This window comes from Bos javanicus, chromosome 19, assembly GCF_032452875.1.
Source record: "Bos javanicus breed banteng chromosome 19, ARS-OSU_banteng_1.0, whole genome shotgun sequence".
Classification (NCBI taxonomy): Eukaryota; Metazoa; Chordata; class Mammalia; order Artiodactyla; family Bovidae; genus Bos; species Bos javanicus.
In genome coordinates, this window is record NC_083886.1 from 40,862,517 (window position 1) to 40,885,478 (window position 22,962).

A 22,962-nucleotide genomic window follows, 5' to 3' on the forward strand; every position below is an offset into this window, starting at 1 on the left:
GCCACGGTGTTTGAGGTCGAGATTTGTTTCCCCAACTTATGGGATTAGAGTTGGGGAAGAAACAGGGTGATGTTGCTTGCTCATTCATTCAATGAATATTAAGCACCTACTTGGTGCGGGGCCCTCTCGGCTGCTGCAGGGCCTCTGCGGAGGGAGAGAGGCTGTGTCTCACAGTGTCCTCTACCTTTTGACAGACTTGGAGTTTGGTCCTAGATCACACTGGGAGGCATTAACATGGGGACTCTCTGTGTCCCCCTGGCCTGGCTTGCTTTTGCCTAGCTCCTGAATACAGATGGAGGCATTGAGGAGGGTAGAGGATTGGTGGGCCGAGTCCCCTGGACTCCCCCTTTGGGAGGGCTCTCTGCCTCTGGTTGTCTTAAGTACTCTCCCCCTCACCCCCCAGGTGGCAGCAAGGTAGAAGGAAACCGGACTGGACACAGAAGAGGGGAAAAGGCCTGTAGCCTTGGTGCCTCGTTTCCTAGCTAAGAGCACCCCACAGTCATCCCATGACCGTCCCTGCATAGACTCCTTGGAATGTGCCAGGCTCAGTCTTCCCGCGAGCCTCACAGAGCAGATGCGATGGCTCCTGTAAATTATGGCGCCCGTAAGCAGAGGCCCAGACAGGTCATGCGGTTCACTCCCCACAGCCCGAGTTGGAATTCAGCTCTAAAGTTCTTGGTGCTCAGCTCTTCTGCCTGTTGTGTTTGCAAAAAAGTACTTTAATTTACACTATCTCCCTAATGTTTGTAGTGGGCCCTCCCCTTCCTGACCCTGGCCTGTGGAATGCTCGAGGCCTGAGCTCTTGAACCAGGACTAATACTCCCTGGGAATCTGGGGAGGTGCAGCCATGGTCTCTGCCTTTAAGCCAGCCTCCAGGTGGCCAGCTGAGCTAGGCTGGTGACCGGGCCAGGGCAGGCCAGGGTGGGGCTACCGTTGCCCCTGGAGGAGTGAGAAACTGTAACCCTGGGTGACGGGAAGGGAGGGAGAGGTCTCATACTCTAGCCCTGAGTCATAGGGCACGCGGGTGGAGAGGGTGGAGTGGGCAAGATCCCAGGCAGCAGGCACAGCGACCTGAAGTTCACCACACCCCCCACCCCCAGAGCTGTGAGCAGCTTCTCCCCCCACATCTACGGTGACTCTAGAGAGAGAGGGCTGACCCCAACCTCACCCAAGTGCAGGGGATCTTGCTTCTGCCCCCAGCAGCCTCAGTTTGCCTTTCTGTGGAGTGGGTTGCAGCTTTGGAGCTCCAGGCCAGGGACAGTGGAGGCTGATGCTGGAGCCTGGGACATGGGCCAAGAGGCTCCTAACGGGTACCCAGAGAACTAGGTTTTGGTGAACAGGGAAGCCGTGGACTTCCAGGACAGTGGGGAGGATTCAAGTTGCATGTTTAGAGGTAACTGCTCCTTGAGTCCCAGGAATGCTGCTCTGAAACCTTACCTGTGGCCTGTAAGGAAGAGGGGACTCCTGCTCTGCGGCAGGGCTCCTGGGGCAGGGAAAAGAGGCAGACAGAGGGTCACTGTGGGGTGTTACTGACATGTTTCTCTGACTGTGTCCGTTACCAGACCTGACTGAGACAGGGATGGGTGTCTTTTCATTTGGGGTCTCCTTGGGTCTGCCTGGCCCACAGGGGCTATTGAATGACTTGCCATTTTCTGCCCCTCATTCCCCTCACGCTCCTGTCTCCAAAAGGACACAGTGGTGGAAGCTGCTGATTTTCTTGAACCTTTCTTGGTGCCCTCCTCCAGAGAGGGGAGGGAAGTGAGGCTGTGTCACCTCCTCCCAGCACTTCCCTGGGACCAGGGTTTTAGTTCCACTTTACAGGTGCACGGACGGAGTTCCGTAGTTACCCTGAAGACATTCAGTCCCCTCCTTTTCATTATTTTGTTCCTGGACCTCCTGTAAGAGAACAGATAACCACTCCCTAGCCTCTAACGTGTCTAGCTGAGAGCAAGGGGTGTCTGGAGGTGAGGTGGGGAAGAGCTATAGATAGAAATGGGCACTGTTCCCTTGTATGGGGCTCCCCTTCCGTCCAGTGGTAGCTGGCGGCAGGGGGTGTCTTGTAGAACCCCTGGATTGGCTGCTGGCCTTGTACCCCAGCCTGGTCAGTATACTCAGCCCCAAGGGGGTTGGCTCCAGGGTGGGTACCTGGCTGTGAGCTAGGGTGGACGTGTCTGTGTCCCTCCCTTTGTCTCCCCCAGGTCAATCGGGGGGCACCTTTGGAGGTCCCCAGGCCCAGGACAGTGCGGATTCCTGCCTATGTGTGTGTGAAAGTGGGTCATGGTCTGGATTCCAGAGAATGTTTTTCCTGGCAGGCCCCTGCGGGGGTGGGGGGAGGCGGGGGCCCAGGCAGGGGCATGTGCGGCTAAGCAGGCAGAGGCCAGCAGACTGGGTGGTGATAGAGCTGGGGCAGTCTGCCAGCGCCTCCCAGGCATTGCGGGAGGGAGAGGGGCTTTCACTTTGGGGGCTGGTGGGGGGCAGGGACCACTCTGTTCTAGGATTCCAGTGGGCTGTCTGCACTGGGGTTTCGCATTGAGAGGCATCGGACTGGGCTGTGGGATTGGCCCAGGTTGGGTTGGGAGCCCAGCTTCACCGGCCTCCTCTTTGCTTCCAGACTTCCCCTGGCCTTCTTCCCAAAGAGCGGTTCTCCTGTTTCTTTGGTCACTATTCCACTCCTGAAGAGGCCTTTGGGTCTCCTTGATAGGAAAAGTACCCTATTAGAAGGTGATTACCCCCCGACCCCCCAACACACAATTACCCTGTGGGCTCTGCTCAACACAGGCCAGGGTGAGGGAGGTGGTATCCCAAGCTCTTAACCCTTTTTTCTGTCCCTTTCTCCCAAGTGGCCCAGAAGCACCTCTTGGCTGGGAAATACATTTGAAAAGCACTGCCTCAGGGGAATTTCTTGATAGGTGGCCAAAAACCAGGCATTTGCTGGGTACCTCGAAAGTCTCCCTGTGCCCTTCCCTGGCTTCTGGCCTCTTTCTCTGAGGAATCAGGAGGATGTCCCTTGGCTGCTGGGAAAGGGGGCACAGAAAGGCCAGCTGGGTCACCCCGACAGCCCGGATTCTGGGGCCCTGGAAGCTGGGCTCCGGGTAGGTGCTAACCCCGGGGCCTCGTCCTGGGCTGCCAGGTGCCAGGGGCAAGTCTCTCATGTGCCTGGGTTTTCTCAAGCTTCAGCGTTTCTCGGGATGGGGTCACCTCTGTTACATCAGTTCCCCTGCCCTCATGGTCTTTGACCGTCCCTTGGCGGCCCTGGATTGATCCTCGCTCTGTTCTGGGTCCCTGGCCTTTGCTGGGGGGTTCCTGGTCACTCAGTCTCACTCACAGGTCTTCTAGCTGTGGTTGGGCACAGTAGAGTCCCGCCTGCACCCTAGCACTCACACACCTTCTGCCCAGCCCCCTCAGCTGAGGGTCACCCCTGCCGCACCCAGCACCTGACATCTGAGTACTTAGAGGTGCCAGGTGCTGTGCTGAGGGTTTTATAGGTGATTTTTCATTTAAACCTCAACAGTCCCAAGAGAGATGGGTATTAAGGTTTCCATTCTGCAGACACAGAAGTGGCTCAGAGGTGTGGGTCCTGACCGAGGTCACCCAGCTAGCCAGGGTGGGGCTGTGATGCCCACTGTGCAGGTGGGGGATCCACCTCCAAGCAAAGCTCTATTGCTTCCGAGGGAGACCAGCTGGGGGGTGGGAGACGGTTGGGGGAGGGAAGTGGTGTGGGTGTGCTGGCTAGAGCCTGGGGGCACTCACCCACACTCTGGGCATGGGTCCCTCAGGACGAGGAGACATTGGAGCTGGGCCTTACCCAGGCCCAAGCGTGTCTGCTGTGGTGTGGGAAGGCCTGGGTACATGGAGGCTGGGCCCTCCTGTCCCCCTCGGCCTTGCCTAGGCTGAGGCGCTGCCCCTCAATGTTCAGCAGCAGCGGCTTCTTAGCAACGCCTGGTGCGGCTTTGCATAAGAAATGAGGCTTCTCCTGCTCAGGCAGGCAGGCTGCCGGAGTGGTCTGGGGGAGGTGGAGCCAATCTTCAGGGGTGTGGGCGGTGGGGGGGGGTTTCCCCACTCACTCTGGGGTCTGCCCTTCTTCTCCTGCTGACAGCACCCGTGGGACAGGGGAAGGTGTCATCAGCTGTTAGAGCCTGTGACCTGAGATGTCCTTGGCTCACTTCTGCAGGGGGGTGTCTGTTCTAGTCCCAGGGATGGAGTGCTCCTTCCTGGGGCCCGAGCCCCCTTCCTAAATCCTGCTTATCTGACAGTGTCCTCCCTCTGCCTCTGCCCCCAGTTCTGGCATAAAGCATGCTTCCACTGCGAGACCTGCAAGATGACCCTCAACATGAAGAACTACAAGGGCTACGAGAAGAAGCCCTACTGCAACGCGTGAGTCCGCCTCGGGCAGGGGCTGTTGGGCGGGCATTTAGGGCTTCCCTGGTGGCTCAGATGGTAAAGCGCCTGTCTGCAATGCAGGACACGTGGGTTCTATCCCTGGGTCAGGAAGATCCCCTGGAGAAGGAAATGGCGGCCCACTCCAGTAGTCTTGCCTGGAAAATCCCATGGATGGAGGAGCCTGACAGGCTGCAGTCCATGGGGTTGCAGAGAGTCGGACACAACTGAGCGACTCCACTTTCACTTTCAGAGCTTCCTTCTGTTCTAACACCCACAAGGTGCCAGGGCCCAACACTTCCACACTCTGCTCCGCACGTTTTAACCATGTTGAGTCCTCCTCACCACGGCTGGATGATAGTCAGGACTGTTAATATGCCCAGTTTACAGAGCAGGAAACTGAGGTTTGAGGAAGGGAAGGGGCTTTCCCAAGATGAATGACTAGCGAGACGCTGGTTCAGTCCCCGTATAAGCAAGCTTATTCTCTCCACTGCACCCTGCTGCAAGAGAGGGATCCACGTGGTCTTTCAAGAAAAAGTCCTGTTTCTGGCCGTGTTCTCCGCATCGCCTTCCACATTTCTCTCCATGACGGCAGCTGACTTGTCACCTCTCCCCTGCCCTGTCCCTACCAGAGAATCTAGGCCCTGGGCCCAGGGGCCCCCCTGACTGTCATTTCTTGAGACTGGGGAGCAGCATGAAGGGCGTGGCCTGACCCTAGGCAGAGCTCTTCCCTGCCTGCTGAGGGAGGCAGAGAACTTCGTGTCTTTTCCAGTGGAGTTTGCTCTGGCCTGCTGTGGGGAGGTGGGTCGAGGTGGGGTCTCCCATCCCAGGGAGATATCCTGTCCCATCCCATGCAGTTTCAGAGAATGCAGTGCCTTTGAGTTGATCACGTGCAGGTCCAGGCTCATGTAGGACTTCATAACCTTGCTGCTCTGTAGGGGGCTTTGGAAAGTCAAGTCACTTAAGTAGGCTGCAAGGTCAGCATTCAAAAAAATTTAGGCTCTGACTTGAGTCCCTTTATAAAAGAACTGTTTCTATACTTATGTATCTGGCTATGCTGGGTCTTAGTTGTGGCAAGCAGAATCTTTAGTTGTGGCACATGTGGCACATCTGGTTGCAACATGTGGGATCTAGTTCCCTGACCAGGGATTGAACCCCGAGATCCCTGCATTGGGAGCACAGAGTCTTAGCCACTGGACCACCAGGGAAGTCCGAGTCCTTTTTTTGTTTTTTACCTTTTTAAATTCTCAGCCTGGAGGCTTTCTACAGCTGAAGTTCACGTAGGAGGGGAACTTTGGGATTTGTCTAAAAGGAGTTGGGATCTTAAAGCCCTTTGAATGGCTGTCTCCCCCTTTCGGGAGATAGTGAAGGACAAGGAAGCGGACATGACTTAGCAACTGAACAACAACTCCCCCTTCCTGTCTTCCCCTCCCTGCTCACACTACAGCCTCATCTCCTTGGCTGGAGCCTGCATCAGGCACTTACTGCCTGCCAGCTGCTAGATGCCAACCTGTGCCAGGTGCTGGGAAAACCGATAAAATCTCAAGCCCAAGCAGCACCATGAACCTCCTCCCTTCTGGGAGGGACTGGGACGCTGGGGAGACTGCCTGGGCTAGAGCGAGGGTCACAGCTAGGTCCTGGCTCCTCCTTCCGCTGCCCCTTCTCTATTAGCTCTACTGGTCCTCTTTCCCCTGCCGACCCCTCCCATCCTCCCCCCAAGGGAAATGGGACATTCTTCAAATTCTTAAAGGCTCTCACAAACCCTGATTCTCTGCCACTTCCTCCCTCTGTTGGGGAGTAGGGTGGGGTGCAGCAAAGCCAGAGGCTGGGGCAGTTAACCCCTTGATTGCTGGCCCACTTCAGGCTAGTTTCTGGGCACGAGACTCCTTTTGGGGGCAGCTTCTGAGCCTCTGCTCCTCAAGGCAGGAGTCTGGCGGAGCCCAAAACTCAGTGGGCAGCAGGGACTGAGGCGTCTTCCTGTCTCTTCCTAAGACTCTGGTAGCCTAGAATTCAGCGAGCTCTGGGAGTTGGAGAAAGAAATCAGAGGCTTGTCCTTGTTTTCTCTGTGTGTTCTCAGCGTAGTGCCAAAAAGTCCCAGCTTACTTTTTTTACCTTCTTCTAAGAGGCTGCAGCCAGTAGGGGTGGGGACCTCCTGTAGGGCTTGGGTTATCAGGGAGCTCTAGGGAAGGCGGGAGATGACACACCCCTCCCAGATGCTGCTTCCCACCTGCCCAAGGTGAGATTCACCTGCCTCTCCTGGCCTCCAGCCAGAGCAGCAGCTTGACCCCTCTCTGTTCCCCCAGCCTTTACAGCTCTTATTCTTCCCTGCCCAGCTGACCTTTGACCCAGCTAGGATGTTACCTGGGAAGGACCCGGGATGAGGGGCCAAAGACTTGGGGAATTTGTGACCCAGCTGTGTTTCATGAGAGCTGTGGCAGCAGCTTGCCCGAGGCAGCCACACTCCCTAAGCCAGAGTCTGAGCGGCTGGTCTGTGCCAGTGAACCAGACGTGGGATTCTGGGATATCTCAGATGCAGGCCCAGCTTGTTTGGGGCGCACTCTGGACTTGTCTGGGCCTCGGTTATCCCATGGTTCAGAATTCCCGCTCAAGGATGCTGGAGCCTAGACCAGTTTTATTGAACAACTGTGCTGTGTCGGGCACTGTGCTGAGTGTTCACTCTCATCCCTTCCTGTTTTCTTCCTGCCTCTGACCCCATCCACCAGTGACATTCAGGTTCCCCAGTCTCGGGGTTTCTAGGATATAGCTGTGCCCCAATTCCCAGCCTGGCCTTGCTGTGTGACACTCAGACCTGGCTTTTCAGCACTTCCTGCTCAAGACCCAGAGGGGCAAGTGAACGCTCCTGGCCCGGGCCCTTTGCCAGGGAGTTGAGCCCACCCAGGGAGGGTATATGTGAGTTGGTGTGCAAGGGGGCCTCTGCGTTCTCTGGTTAGTCCCTGAGCCAGGATCTTGCAGGAGGGTGGGCAAGAGAAAGAACACTGTCTGTTTCTCCCTGGTGAGTTCTGAAGACTGAGATTGAAGTTCTGGAAAGTGAAAGCAGCAGAAAGGCCTCTTGTATTTTCTCTTTGCACCAGACTTGTCTGGGGTGAGGCTGGGGAGAGAACACAGGCCAGAGCCCACAGCCGGCCTTCTGGGTGGTAGTGGACCCCCAAGGCTGTGCATTCACACACGTGCCTCTGGATAACCAGACACATGCCGCCGGCTGTGGGGGGAAGCGCCAGGGAATCGGACTGAATAGGCCGCGTTTGTGTTCACACTTCCCAGGCCATTGGCAACCAGCACTGCTATGGCAAGGTAGAGGGAAGCAGGCCTGCGTTTGTATAATTCTTTCTTGAAGCATCTAGGTAGGTGGGGTGAGCCTGTTCCATTGGTTAGAGGAATATGTATGCCCTCAATTTATGCCCTCAATGATTTGTTTTGTAAACTACTTTTTCTGAAAGTGGGGCAGATCTGGTCACAATTACAAACCTGGTCCTTTGTCTTATCTCCGGGCAAATAATTGAGGAGCCTGGAGGTCGGGGTGGGGCTGGGTGGGGTGGGGCTGGGCGGGGGTGGGGAGGAATGTTCCTGTTCTTCCTCCTTGGAGCCCTTGAATCAATGGAGGCTGCCGGCCTGAGGCAGTTGCAGGCCCGGGGGACCAGCTTCTGGGGTGTTAAGTGGAGGGTGGACAGGGGCTGGGGAAGAAAGGGGGAATGCTCCGTTGTATCTTTCTGGGATTGTCCTTCAGTTGCCTTGAGCTGTGGGCTGAGGGCTGAGGAGGGTGGGGGTGTCCCTGGTTCTAGGGAACAAGAGACTGCGGTCCTGCTCCTTACCCCAGGCGTCAGGGCGTGAGGTGGGACCTGTGCTGGTGGGGCTTGAAGTCATCTCTGGGGTCTAGTTAGCTGGGGATCGGGCAGTGGCAGGCACATCCAGGACTGGGGCCTGGGGCTTTTCCGCCTCCCCAGAGTTCTCTGCCTCTAACTGGGAAAAACAAGACCAGGAGAAGGGAGTAGGAAGGGGTGTGTGCGCTATGTTTGTGGGGTCGGTGGGTGGCGGGGGGAGTTCAAAGGAGCACCCATAGTAACCTCTAGGCAGCCCCCACCTCACTGTCACCTTGCAGCTCCTTACACTCAGATGTCAGGGCCTCAGGAAACCTCAGGGATCTTTGCTTCCTAACAGCCCATTTTATAGATGAGGAAGCTGAAACCCAGTGTTTCCATGCCTTTCCTGACTTGACATGATCATTTCTCTTTGTCGTCATCGATTTTGATTTTTCATTTTATCTACGACCCCTGAGGGCTGGTCAGTTCTTGTCTAGCCTCCATCATTTTGGCTGCTCATTTTTTTCCTCTGGTCAGACAATGCCTCCTTGTTGCTTCCTATCCCCACCATTTTGGCCCCTTAGGCCTGGGGGACTGGTGAAAAACAGGGTTAGGGGGGAGTCCTCCCTGACCGCCCATGGGCAGTGTTCCCAGCAGGGGGATCAGTAGCTCCTTCCAGAGGCAGGATGTCAGGGCTGTGGGTTGTTGTTTTTTTTTTTTCCCCCTTTTGGTGAAACCAAAGGCTCCTTGTTGCTTTTGTTGCTGTATTTTTGTTCCTCCTTGAACAAAAAGCTGTGGTTTTTGAAGGGATCCAAGGCTGAAAGGGGCAAGGCTGCCTGTCGAAAGCGGGTACTGGGCTTCCAGGATACTGGTCTATTCTTGTTCTGTATCTGGAACACAGCTGATGGTGGGACTAGGGACATGGCTTTGCCCTGCAAGTGATCCCTGTCACCAGTAAGCCCGTTGCAGGAGCCCCTGCAGTCCCTTCAAGCAGGAAGGTGACTCAGAGGTCCTCTGGGAGGAGCCCCGACTTCTCCTGCACCGCCCGCACCCCTACCCAGGTCACTGTCTGGACCTGCTTTAGAAATGTCAGGAGTAGGTGGCTTCAGGCAGGAGGTGGCTGAGAGACCCCAGACGGTTCTCTTGGAATAGCCACGCTTGGAAACTGGTTGGCTTTAAAAGAGGAAGTTCTCCACCCACCCAACCAAGCATGTCTTTCCCCAGAACTAGGAGTAGGCTGGTGTTCACCTGGGGGAGGGAAGTCAGTCTACCCTTAGCTGCCCGGACATGTGTGGAATTGGGGAGAGTGCATTGGGCCAGATCTCTGTCCTTGACAGTGAGTCTCAGTTTCTTTATCTGTCAAATGGGCACAGTGATAATGCCTGCCTTTTCTAGCCCAAAGCCTTGTGGCAGGTTTCAGGAGAGAATGTGCACAGGATACAATGTATCCTGAAGTAACTTTCAGTTCAGTTCAGTTCTGTCCCTCAGTCCTGTCTGACTCTCTGCGACCCCATGAATCGCAACGCCAGGCCTCCCTGTCCATCACCAACTCCCGGAGTTCACTCAAACTCATGTCCATCAAGTCGGTGATGCCATCCAGCCATCTCATCCTCTGTCGTCCCCTTCTCCTCCTGCCCCCAATTATGTGACTCTAACTTCTCCCAGAGGCCAGGGCTGCTGCCAGGTGCCTGGTTATCTTGCTCAACTCTGTTCTTGCCCTCATGAGTGCTAGATCCCTTTCCCTGCACCCTCCACCCCCAGGCTTCCTGTCTTAGTGGGCTCTCTCCATGCCCCTTTTTCCCAGAGCAGCTGATACTGCCATCAAGGGTGGGGAGGGGCATCAGCAGAGGGCCTGCCACTGGGAATGATTAACAAGGGGCCGGGTGCAGGCTGGCCCACAGAAGGGACAAAGAACAGCTGTGCTCTGGACTCAGCTCCAGGCCAGGGTTGGGAGGCCCGGTTCTCCCCACCCTGGCCCCTCGTTCCCTCACTGTGGGCCCAGTCTGTTGTTGGGGCTGCGGTACCAGTGGGGTCATTAGCTGGGGTGGGGGACCTCTCGTCTGCCCTAGCGCCTACATTGGGATACACATATATCCATTCATCTTGACTGGGATCTGAGGGTAGTAATGAAGGGTGGGGGAGCTTCAATCTGAAGATGGAGAGGGAGGGAAAGGTAGAATCTCCAGCAATTAATTGTTTCTGGGAGGAGGTCACATCAGTTGTAGCCCTCTTGGAAGACAGTTGTGCTGGTGGGGGAGGGGCACAGCCCTGGCCTTCTTGTGTCCTGCCCTGAAAGCAAACCCAAGGCTCATGTCTTCCTCATCTGAACTGTCTACAAGTATCCCGCAGACACAGCCTCCTGGTTTTGCCCTCACGGTTCCTCTGCAGTTGAGGATACCCTGGCTGTCTGTGTCTCTTCCCCCACCCCCACAGACCCGCTCTGTCTGCCTGCTCTCAACCGCTCTGCTGCCTGGAGCTGAGGATGAGGTTGCCATGGGAACCCGAAGCGCAGTGAGCAGGGGACGGGAGAGGCAGAGTTGTCTCGCCAGGGTTGGGGGCTGTGGGGAGGGGACAGGGTTGACCCAGCAAGAGGAATATAGTCCATACTTAGGTCTGCCTCCCTTTTTCTGACCTGGGGTTGGGGTTTAGGAGGCAGGGGTAAGAGATCGGTGGCTCCAGAGCCCCCCTTTAATCTATCTTAATCTGATGTTTAAAATCCCTCTCCTCCTTCCAGACTGAGCTGAGTTGATGACATCCAGGCTGGTCCCCCCTTCCCTTCTGATGGGATTAGTGTTCTGGCCCTGGGTGGGGGCATTGAGATCTTGGGGTCATGATGGCTCCCAAGAGAGAATGAAATACCTGCCAGCCCCATCCGTGCAGGCACCCGCTACATGGTGAGGGGTCTCCTGAGACCCTTCTGGTGGATTGTAGATGTGTGAACGTGGACCTGCTGGCCTTGGTGTCTAGGAGATGAGCATTGCAGAGGCCTGTCTATATGTTCACCGTGTGTGAGGAATAACAGAGCATGCAGGAGCCACAGAATTGCAGAGTCGGGGCACGTCAGGTGTATGTGTCTGGCTGACCTTGGACCGCTGGACCCGGCACTCCCATTTTAACTCTGTACCTTCAGGCAAATGGGAAACTGCGGGTTGGCAGACTGGCTCCTGTGCATATGTGTTTTCTGAGCCTGCCAGACACCCTTTCCCATCAAATGCTAACTATACCATCTTCTCTGAACTGACCCTTTAAGTTCTGGGCCAGAGCCACCCTGAACTTCTCCAGCCCCCTGCTTCTGGACCTGACCTTCCTCCTATGCTCATGAGCCTCCACTTATAGACACTCTCCTCACGACACCACCAGCCCTTGATGCTATCATAATGGCTCTGACTTGGTGGGAGGGTCCTCTCCAAAGCCTCCCTCAGGCAACCTCAGATCTCTTGCCGGTCCTGCTAGAGATCTTACTTAGATCCCTCCTGCTGGTCTCCTTCTGTGCTCCGGGAACAGATCCTCCCTTCCCCTGGAACTCAGGAATTTTGAATGGAGCTTCTCCACTGTGGGTGGCCCTCGCTTCGTGGAGCTGGGCCAAACCCGGGACTGGGTCTACAGCTTTAGCCCCACCTTCATCCACGGAAGACTTCTGCTGCCAGCTGCAGGCACCTGTATTTGCTTTTTTTAGTCTCTTTTCTTGCTCTTCCCTCTGCTCAGGGAGCCACGGGCTGGGCTGATCGGGGAGGCAGGACTCAGGTGGGCAGTGGAGGCTAGGAGTTGGGGCATTTTATACCTGGATCTGCCTGGTAAAATGGGGCACAGGTGAAATCACCTTGCTGTGATTCTAGGTCCAAGATGGTGAAACTAGCTCACAGGGGAAAAAAGATTGGCCAGAGTCACCCTGAAAGACAGTGGCAGGGCTGGGCTCCTTCTAGCCACTGCTCCTCTCCCTTTTAGTTGAGTTCTCTAGCACCTGAATCTGCCCTTGACACGGGGAAGTTGTGTGATTACTGATAGCTTTGGCTCAGGATTGAGGCGGGCGGCTGGAGAACATGCCAGGCTTGTTGAAACACACAGAGGTAGGAGGGCAGCTGGTGACCAGTTTACAGCACGCCAGCCGACCTGGGTGGCTGGAAGTGGGCGATCCATTGCTTACCTGGGGTCAGCCTGTGAGTCGGGCACCAGCCAGTGGTCACAGTTGAGGTGAGGTGTGGTCAGCCAGGGCTGAGAATGGCCCGCCCTTGGCTCCTGCTTGGAGAAGCCACCCACCACTCCCTGAAATCATGGGGGCCTCTGTGGACCCCCAGCCCTTTCGCATACCAACACCTCCACACAGACCACAGTGACTCGGGGCTGCCTCTCTAGCTAGTTTTCTAGGAGACCTGGGGCGGGGGTTGGGGATGGAGGAGACCTGAGTTCTAATCCTGGCCCAGCTTCAACAGCTAGTGTAGGACATTCGTTTATTCAACAGATATTTACTGAACACCAGATTCTGTTTGGGGAGTTTGGGATAAGTCCGTGAAGAAGAAACACTGAGAACCCTCTCACCTCAGAGAACTAGTGGAGAAAAGACAGTCAACTGATGTGATAAATAATCATGAAGTCAGCTAAGTGCCCGGTGCCAGCATACGATCTTCTTCTTGAGGAAATGAGGGGGTTGAACTGGATGGCCCTGGAGGTCCTGGCAGGCTTGGCTCTGAGGGCTGCCCTGGCTACTGCCACCTCCAAGCCAGGCCTCCTCCTGGGGGAGAAGACCCTGGTCTGGCCTGTGTCTGGAGATTGGAGGGTTGGGTTCAGGGTGCTGGGTCCTGAGACATGGTTTGGGAACAAATCTGGATGCCTCCACTTACTAGCCCTGTGCCTTGGCCACGCTGTATCCTTTCCAAGCTGCTGTCTCCCATCTGTCAAAAGGGAGACAATAGGGTGGTTTTAAGAATTTGGTGAACTAGGGCATGGACACCCTTAGCACAGGGAACATCAACTGTTGTTACAGTGTTGTTATCTGTCACATGGTGACTTCTTCTCTGGCCTCAAGCAGATCTCTCAGCTGCTCTCTGGTTAAGTTGGACCTCATTTGCCCTTTGAAACACTGGTGCCTTTTTTCTCTCTCACTGCCTTTCCAGAAGCCCCCTGCATATGCATGTCGCTTTCCCCTTCTGTCTCCTTCTCCATCCCACCTTTCGTCTGCTTCATTGGTCTCCATTTCTGGTCTCAGCCGAAAGCCTTGTCCTGAGCCCGTGAGCATCTTCTCCCCTCCTGAGTGCCTGGCCCCCTTGACCTCCCTGCACAGTAGACATGGATTATTTGGGTGATCTGAAACTCCATGGCCTCCTGTGGGGTTCTTGGTGGCCATCATTCAGACCTGATCTATCTTCCCAGTTCAGCCCAGGCTGAGAAACACTTGCCTCCCTGCAGCCATGGGTGGTGGGCACTGTGGTCCTGATGCTGGGGCAGGGGCCTCCCAAGGATAAGGGGGTGAAAAGCCCAGAAGTTCCCAGCCTCCTGCCCAGGATGAACCCTATTGTGTTGTTTTCTGTCCTGCAGACACTACCCCAAGCAGTCCTTCACCATGGTGGCTGACACCCCGGAAAACCTCCGCCTCAAGCAACAGAGTGAGCTGCAGAGTCAGGTGAGGGAGTGGGGCTAGAGCTGGGGCCTGGCCTGGGGGGGGGCGGGGCCACCCCTGGATTTGGCAAGAGCTCCTTCCTTCTGTGGTTGCTCAGCAAGGTGCTGAAATCCAAGCAGTTGTCTAGTCTCCCTGCCCCCACCCCCAGTTACTTCATGTTTCCTGACCTGATCAGCGAAGTGGGCAAGAGTGTGTCCTCCCACCCCCTACCTAAAGTGGGTTGGAGGGGTGTGGGTTTCAGATTCTTTCTGCATCAGGAATTTTGTGGGAGGCCCCTAAAGCCCACCTCCTCCAGGAAGCTGGTCCCCTCTCCCTCCCAGCCTTTCACACCCACCCCGAAAGGAAGGTCCTTGGGATGGCTGCCAGTGGTTAAGACTCAGCCCTTCCACCGCAGGGGACACGTGTTTGATCCCTGGTCAGGAAGTGACCAGGGAGAGTGAAGTTACACAGTCTATCCTCTAGCCATGTCCCCAGCCCTCTTCTACCTGTCCTAGGGCAGGCTGCTAAGGGAGCCTTGCCCCAGGGGCCTGTCGTGCCCACGTCTCCTTGGTCTGATTTTCCTGAGCCCCTTCTCAGAGGGAGCCCTGCTTGCCACTGCAGTAGGGGAGGACGGGGTTCCTGCACCAGGGAGAGAGAGCTGGGGCTTTAGGGGCCACTGAGGAATAAGCAAAAGGTCCAGAACCTTTCAATCAGAATGATTTACCCTGTCTGGGGGTCTGAGAGGGCTTCCAGAACAAGCTTGGCCCGGACTGTAGGGTGGGACAGGACGGGGCTTTAGCAAAGAACTCTTGGGGAATGTAACCAAGTGGGCAGGGTGCCCAGGGCCAGGAAAATGTCTTGGAGGATCCACCTGGGCCTCGGGGGAATCCCTCCTGATCCTTCTAGGTGGGGCGCCTGCTGCCTGATCTTGATGTGAATTCTCTGGCTCCTTGTCCCCCAGTTGGTCACATGAAGGAGAACTAGCCCTGGAATGGCAAAGGCTTTACCCACATTCTCTCATTTAATCCTCCCAGCAACCTGCAAGGATCGGTGCTGTTTTCCCATTGTACAGATGGGGAAACTGAGGCTCAGAGACAGTAAGGGGTTGCTGAAATCACACAAGTAGCAGTAGTGGTAATAACTGTATTAGTAGCTAATGTATGGAGTGCTTGGTGTTCTGGGTGTGTTAGCGTTCATGCCTCACAATAGTTCTGTGCAGTTGGCAGGATCCCTCTCACTTTACGGAAGAGGAAATAGGTGCTAATGACTTTGAATGCCAGTTTGTTTGAGACTTGTATTCTTTCCAGTTTTCCACCCAACTCCCTAAGGAGAACTATCTTTACTTTGATAATAAACACGATAGTTCCTCCTGTTGGTGGGAACTTTTATAGGTTAGCAAACACTTCTGTTACTTCACCTCATTTATCCTTGACTTGACTGCAGGCGTCAGAGACAGGGAACCAAGGCTCTGAGAGGCACTGGACTTTGCCTGTTGACACACACTCTCAGTGAGCTTGGAGGATCCAGGCTCTGTTTTTTTCACTCCCGAATACAGTGACCTTGACCTCATGCAGCCCTGTGAGCCAGGGGTTCAGGCCTCCTGTGTATCCCACCGTGATGGGAGAGCAGGTGCACAGTGCTAGGTCGTGTCCGACTCTTTGCGACCCCATGGATTGTAGCCTGCCAGGCTCCCCTGTCCGTGGAATTTCCTAGGCAAGAATGCCGGAGTGGGTTGCTATTTCCTTCTCCAAGGGATTTTCCTGACCCCTGGGATGGAATCCATGTCTCCTGCATCAGCAGTCGGATTCTTTACCACTGAGCCACCTGGGGGCAAGTAGGGGAAGCTAATTTGGCCCTTAGCACAGCTCACATCTACCAGCTCAGGCTCTGCCCCTGCTGTGGTGTGAAAGCTGAAGTCACTGTAGGGGCTAATGTGGGTACCAGAGCCCGCCTGACTGAGGAGGGCTGGGTGGCTCAGCTGGCAGGAAGAAGGCTTGAGATGGCACTCGGGCCTGGGCCTGATTTGCACAGGGAATCCCCTGGCCAGGCCCTGACAACCGCCTTAGGGACTCCCCATCCTGTCGCGGATAGAAGGGGCTTCATGGGGAGAGCAGGTCAGAGCATTGTGGGGTGACCTGTACTCACCCCGGAACATGAGAGGAGTGTGGGAGTGTGTGTACACACTCAGGCAGAAGCAAGGGACACACGTACACCCCCCACACACACCTACTCTCAGGAGGAGAAATTCAAACCCTGCTAATTCCCTCAGCCTTTATCAGTCCCACAAAAAGCTGGGCTGGAGCTCTTTCTGCCTGTGGAACTCAATCCCTGAGGGGCGGGGTCTGCAGGAGGAAGCACCCCCTGCCCACCTCCAGACCCACCCTGTCTCCCAGGGTCCTGGCCCACTGCGTGTCCCCAGGGTTCCTGATTCTTGAGAGGGTGGGGAGGTCATGAGAAGGCCAGTCACTCTTCATGGGTCATCACCGGGGTCGGGCCTGACCTCATTCAGTCGTCACAACCACCTGATGATGGAGGGACTCTTGTCCCCTTGCTACAGATGGGGACACAGGTTAGAGGCCACGCAGAGCCAGCTCCCTGACAGAAGTCGAGCCCTTTGCTCTCAACCCCTCTGCAGCCTGCTGTGGCGCCCAGCTGTGCGCACTATTGCCCAGGATGCATCAGCCTTCTGGGGGGATGGTGCAGGGGATGAGGGTGGCGTTTAGAATGCAGAGTTCACGGCCCCACCCAAGGGGGTTTTGGTTGCCACTTCTGGGCCGGGCCCAGGGAGTTGCATTTGGGCAGCCCTGGCGATTCTGATGAGGGCTTTTGGTCCTGCAGACCTGCTCTGAGCTGCATAGAGCCAGGCTGTGGGGTAGAGAGGGAGGTGAGGAGCTGCTGTGAGGGGTGTGAGCTGAGGCTTTGCATTGAGGCCACTGCTCTAATCTCCTGCAGTTGGGCTCTTGAGGGCTGGGGCTGGAAGAGGGGTACTGTCCTCTTTGCAAGTCTGGTTCTGTCTGCTGCTTCCCCGGGCTGTGTGGTCTCAGTCTCACCCCTTTGCCTCTCAGTGTTCTTTTCTTGCCTGGTAAAATGGGGACCAGTTGCCTAGATGTTGAGGGCTGGGCCCATGGCTCTGAGGCTTGGAAGGGCTGAGTGGGCCTGGCTGGGGCCGTGGGCCATGACAGTTCTTGTTCCTGTGGCCGCTGTGGGGGCAGGGTGGGCCTTGAGGGCTGGGCAGGCCGATGTGTCGGGAAGGGAAGTGGGAGCCTCCCTATCTAGCCCGCCCCACCCACCAGGGGCCAGCCTCCCATCTCTTTCCAGGCTCCTTCCTGGGCCTGCGTTGGTGTCTCTGTCTCCTCTGTCTCTGGGAAGTTGCCTGTGCTATTTCAACTTTGTTTTCCTATTTCTAGATTGGTTTCCAAAGTGGTACTTTCGGTGTCTGGGACACCTGGAGCCTCCCTTGTGGGGGCGGGTAACCACAGGGCTGACCACAAATGACCCTCTGGGTGGGCCTGTCCAGGCCTGGCTGAGGCAGAGCCCTAGTGGCGAGGGCCTAGCGGCCCTTCACCCCTCTACCCCTGCAGGGCATCTCTCCCACCCCAGCCCCAGGACTAGTAGAGGCAGCAGCTTTGGGGTGGGGCTGAGCTGGGGCTGTCTGTGTGGCCCTCTGAGCGCAGACAAAAGTGAAAGGAAAAGATGTCTTTAATTCTACCCTCATCATCCTTGGTGCTGTGCTTGGGAAATGCCACGGGGCACATGCCGCAGGGGACAGGAGATTGTACCAAAGCCCTGTGCCCTGCCCTGTTGTGTGCAAAGTTCCCACTCTCTTACCTTGAATCTTATAACCTGCAGGGTAGGCAGCATGCCTGCGTCACTCATACCCGAGCCAGTTGAAGGCCAAATCCTGGATCTGCCCTCATTAGCTCAGTGACCTTGGACCAGTTATTTAACCTCTCTGAACCTTACTGCCTTTATCTGTAAAGTACGAATTACCTCTCTCCAAAGGTTCTTGTGAGGATGTTAGTATATATTAGGTATTTAGAATGGTTCCTGGCATACAGTCAGCACTCAGTATTATTCCAGCTCTATTCTCCTGGAAAGGAAAGGAGATGGAACTTGGATATGATAAAGCTGAGGAGTATTAGACCTTTTGATGACTGCTTCCAGACTGACCTTTCTCATTAGCTCTCCTCCCCATCTCTGTGTGTTTACTCTTAAAACAATTTCTTTTTTTGTTAGAAGTGGGTGGGTTACATAGTATGTGGGTTTAGCACATGGTAGGTACATAATAAGTAGGACTTGTTGGTATCATTTTTTTCCATATATGTATTTTTAAGTCGTGATCTTTCCTCTTACACTGGGTCAGCAAGGCAGTTGTTTTTCAACTTATGCTGCCTGTTTGGAGATTTTATTTCTGCATTCAATTCGTTCATTATTTACCCAACAAACCTCTGTTTGTATCTACTATTTGCTATGGTAAGTGATGAACAAGCTAGAATCTGGGAGAATAATTAATAAATCTATATATGAAAAGTGGAATTTCTTAGGTCCTGGTTGTTCAGGCCTGAGGGGCCTCAGGCCTCACTCCCCTCTCTACCTTGGGAGTGTCCAGGGTTGGAGGCCCAGGCAGGAAGCATTCAGACAGGACTCCTGAGTTGAACCGACAAGACAGGTTGAGTGACCTTGGGCAGGTCACTTCCCCGCTCAGAGCCCCCTGTCACATCCTGGTGAGCCATCCCCGAGGAGGGCAAGCACTCCAGCTTGGGTGATGAGCGAGGTTCCATGTGGGGCCCTCCCCAGACTTCTGGTTCCTTGACTTTCACAAAACTCTGCCACCTACTCCAGCTCCAGATGGCCAGAGAATCTTCCCCACCTTGATTTTCCATAGTCAGGGGCAGGTGCTTAAATATGGTCAGAAACTCCAGAACCAGGAGGGCTTTTATTGATCAGCGGCTGGCCACTCTCAGGAGACCCAGAGAGGGGGCCCAACTTGCCCAGGAACACACAGCAAAGTAGTGCTGAGCACAGGCCTCTGTCCTTTCTTGCCCCCTGCTCCTTCCAGCCCCGCCCTCTCTGGGCTGCCTGTGCCAGGAGTGAAATGAATTATTCCTCCCCGGCAGGGAGGGAGAGGCAGTTCCTGAGCCTGGGAACCAGCTGATGTCATTGTAGTGTTGCCATGACAATTATTCCCCTGGATTAGGGGCCTGACCCTCCAGAGGGCCAGGAAGTGGAGGAAGGAGTCAGGGACTGGTGTTTGTTCAGCACTCGACAAAGCACCTTTACACTTAACCCTCATCCTTGCACACTGAACGCTGCCAAATGGCACCCCACTCCAGTGTTCTCGCCTGGAGAATCCTGTGGACGGAGGAGCCTGGTGGGCTCTGTCCACAGGGTCACACAGAGTCGGACACGACTGAGCGACTCAGCATGTGCTTCATATGTGTTTGTTGCTTTAAAGCCACCTGTATCTTTGATTAGAATGGGTGTGTCATGATCCCCATTTTACAGATGTGGACACTGAGGCCCGAGAGGTTAAATCAGTTGCCCGAGATCAGTCAGCAAGTGGGAGACAGCCTGTGTTCATACCAACTCCCACGGGCTCTTTGCTCTTACTGGGTGGTAGGAAGCCCCCTCTCCATTATGGACAGTCCTCTTACAGGTGAGGAAATCAAGGCCAGAGGTCTTAGATCTGGGGCCTCTGCATCTGGAGCGATGCATTTTTGACTCTCAGTGCTTTACCTTTCTTGATGCCTGCTTCCAGAAGGGTCTCCCCCCCAACCCACCCCTACCACTAAGAGTTGCTGTGCTGGCCCAGGCCTTCTTGAAAGAGCTGCTGTGGGGCAGTTCTAGGCCCTTGGGGTGGGTTGGTACCTGAACCCACTGTGTTAACTTCCAGTCTGAGGGGACCTAGCACATCCAGGCCTTTATTTCAGTCTGGGTCAGAAACAAAGGAGGTTCTGGAACCTTTTAGGAACAAGAAGCCCTTGTTGGATGGGTGAGCTGGGGCTCTGGAGACAGACAGGGACCCTGACCCCTGGGGGGTGCAGAGGAACTGACAGGTGCGTGTTGTCAGTCGGGTCACGGTGCAGCTCAGCCCTGAGGCCAGATGACTCCATGCCTGGGAGAGGCCTGGAAATTCCCAAGGTCCTAGGCCTTGTGTCCTGGGCTGACCTGCCTCCAGGACAGTGCAGCCTGCATGGAAAAAGTCCAGGCAGCTGGTGGGCTTTGGAACAGCTGCTGCCGAGGTGGACAGTAAAGACTCTGAAAGCCGGAGGAATAGGTCCCTGTCCCAGGGCCATTTCCAGCCTCCATTCTGTTCTTCAAAACCCCCAGGGGAGGACAGTTTTCATATTTCAATTCCTTTAGTGCTTGGGACGTCCTTTCTGAATGTCTGACTTAAGTCCCTCTAGTACTCAGGTTTCCATGGAATACTCAGAAGAGAGGGGCATTGGAGTGGGTGGTAGAGGTCTTTCTTGGCTCTTGGAAGCCTGACATGCTATCTGTCCCCCACCCATTTCATCCCCTCCTGTGGTGCTGACCTCAAAAGCCAGGCTGGCAGGCTCCAGGCAGCCACCGGGGCCTCTCAAAGGCTCATTGATTGAGTCTTCTGAGTGGCTGTCTTACCGCCCTCCTTTCTGGGCACCAACTTTGTCCCTTGGCACAGCCCTCACTCAGAAACTCCCCCAGGCTCTCAGCGGGTAGGACCACATCCTGGCCAGGGTGAGGGCTGGGGCAGTCCTTGGAAAGAACCTTCTTCCTCTCACCGTCAGGCAGGATGGGCCGTGGTGAAGGTTCAGAGTCAGGCAGATGAAAGTTCATCCTATTGGCTCTGAACTTGTGCTGCTAAGCTGTGTGAGCTTGGGCAGGTGACTTTCCCTTTCTGTGGCTCAGGTTTCCTTGTCTGTAAAATGGAACTAACGATAGTCTATAGCAAGACTTAAATGACAGTTCATGTAAAGCTCTTGGCACTCAGGATACACCAAATATGAATACATAGTAATAGTTTATTATCATTGGTCTAATACTTTTTGGCCACGGTTTCTGCCTGGAGTTGGGAGGTGGGAGTGGATGTCACTGCAGGGGGGTTTCTGGTCAGGGTCTCTCCTGGCTGGTTGCTGCAGGCTGGAGCCCTTTCTGCTCCCCCTGCCTCGACTCTGATCCGTCTCCACCACCTTGGTCCTCCAGGTACGCTACAAGGAGGAGTTTGAGAAGAACAAGGGCAAAGGCTTCAGCGTGGTGGCAGACACGCCCGAGCTCCAGAGAATCAAGAAGACCCAGGACCAGATCAGTAATGTAAGGTCCCCTGCTCCGCGGGTACTACCCTGACCCTGGCGCTCCCGTCTCGTCTCCTCCCCGCCTGCCTGGCAGTTGTGCATGAGGCCAGTTCTGTGCCACCCCTGCTTTCCTCAGCAGGCCTGGCTGGTGCTTGCTTGAGCCGAGGGAAGGGAAGGGTTTGGGGTTCCCAAGATGCCTTCTCTCTGTGCACCCCCAGATTGCCCCTTTGATACCCTCTGCCCACATAATATTTCCACCTTGAAAGAACTAGACTTTTGGGGAGGGCCTTTGTGCTCAATCACCCCCCCTCATCCCCCACTCTCTCTGAAATTTCCCCCCCTCCCTGCTGGCTATGGTGAGGGCCAGGGTCCAGACTAGCTGTTTTGTCTGAGCACAAAGGTCAGAACTGGGTGGCAGGGGTGGGGAGGGGCTGGCCTCCCCATCGACTGCCTCTGGGTGCTGACATTGCAGTCATTTCCGCCCTTCTTCAGCCTCCTCCCCCACCTCGGCTTGCTCTTCCTTCCTGTGTAAAAACCCCAGTTGGGTTTTGCTCGCTGGCTCTGCACCCCTTGGCCTGGCCCTCCCAGGTCCAGGGTGGTCACCAGTGTCTAGCCATGGCAGGGCTGGTGTGCAGAGTGGGCAGTGGGTCAACGCCCCTTATGGCACCTGTGGCAGGGGACAGGCCTCAGTTTCCTGTTTGGCGGAGCCACAGACTAGCAGCCTGTGCAGCTCTGGGCTTGTGGGGAGGCTGCTTAGGGGGCTTTGGGCAATGCGGGGGCACCGCTGTGAGCCACAGGCATGGACATGGCCTGTGTTGCACAGAGTCCCATAAAGGACTGGGCAAGCAGGTGTCTTCAGGTCTGGTTCAGGAGGGGTTGGCAGGTTGCCTGGTGTCACTCTGGGCTGAGGGACTGGGGACAGAAGCTTCAGGGGCCTTGAGTTTTGGGTGGTCTATCCGGCATCCAGCCCTCAGACCTCCTTGATCAGGCACTCCTGGAAGTACGTTGGACCATTGTTAGGGTCGACTCGCTGTGGCTCAGGTAGATGTCAGAAGCCAGGACCCAAGCCATCAGAAGTGGCCATGCCTGAGACTTTGGCTCTTAAACTTTGATCAGCAGCCTGCAGTATGAAATACATTTCATGTTGTGGCCCACTGAACAGGCTTGCTGATTTATTTAAGAGAAACAGAACCGAAACTTTCAGGAAAGAGTGCTCTTCCACTTAAAGGGCATTCGGATATTTTCTGTTCTATTTTAGTTTGTTAAAGGTGCCGGGTTTCGCAATTATATTGTTGACCCGCAGCTTGAAAGTCGTGGCTTGAGGAAATGGAGTGCTTCCCTTGGGCTAAGATGCCTCTGACAGCTGTAATCCCCTCTTCCCCTCAAACAAGCCTGTCTCAATTGCTTCTTTATTAGCTAGGGCCTGGTCCCAACCCGAGAGCTTCCCTGCAGGTTGTGCCCAGAAGAAAGTGGGAAGAAAGTATGGGTCTCAGCTGTCCTCATGGAAAACAGGAGGGAGGGGAAACCTCGGTTAACAAGGAAGGAAGATACAGAAAACTGGACTCTTGAGACTTTAGCCTCTGGCCTTTCCTTGTGAAGACTGTTATCTGGACACCTGCTCCCTTCCTACAACCGCAACCCCCCAGCACATTCACTCATTGTTTCCAGCCTGTGGCTTTTAGAAGGGGGAGGCAAGCCCAGTCATCCTTGCCTGCTTTTCTGGAACGCTTCCAGAATACTCCACACCCTGCCTATTGCACCTGTACTCCCCAGCCTCCCCCCCAACTAGTCATTGGAGGTGTTAGTGTCTGAGGAGCCCTGGTAACAACTCACTCTGGCCAAGACACCCACACCTGGGCAGATACCATCTTATCAGTAGCCACAGGCCTGCAATGAGCTGATT

At 55.3% G+C, this 22,962-nt stretch overlaps 1 protein-coding gene across 2 annotated transcripts in view; it reads left to right on the forward strand.

Moving 5' to 3' along the window:
- The window catches only part of LASP1 (LIM and SH3 protein 1), a 40,500-nt gene that overhangs the window by 2,855 nt on the left and 14,683 nt on the right, over nt 1–22,962 (forward strand). The window contains exons 2-4 of one of the 2 annotated variants that reach the window (XM_061391599.1): nt 4,280–4,374; nt 13,728–13,812; nt 20,971–21,078. In XM_061391599.1, the coding sequence (XP_061247583.1) occupies nt 4,280–4,374; nt 13,728–13,812; nt 20,971–21,078 (288 nt within the window). Of the gene's footprint in view, nt 1–4,279; nt 4,375–13,727; nt 13,813–20,970; nt 21,079–22,962 lie in introns of those variants that run through there. The other variant, XM_061391600.1, reaches the window with a different exon arrangement.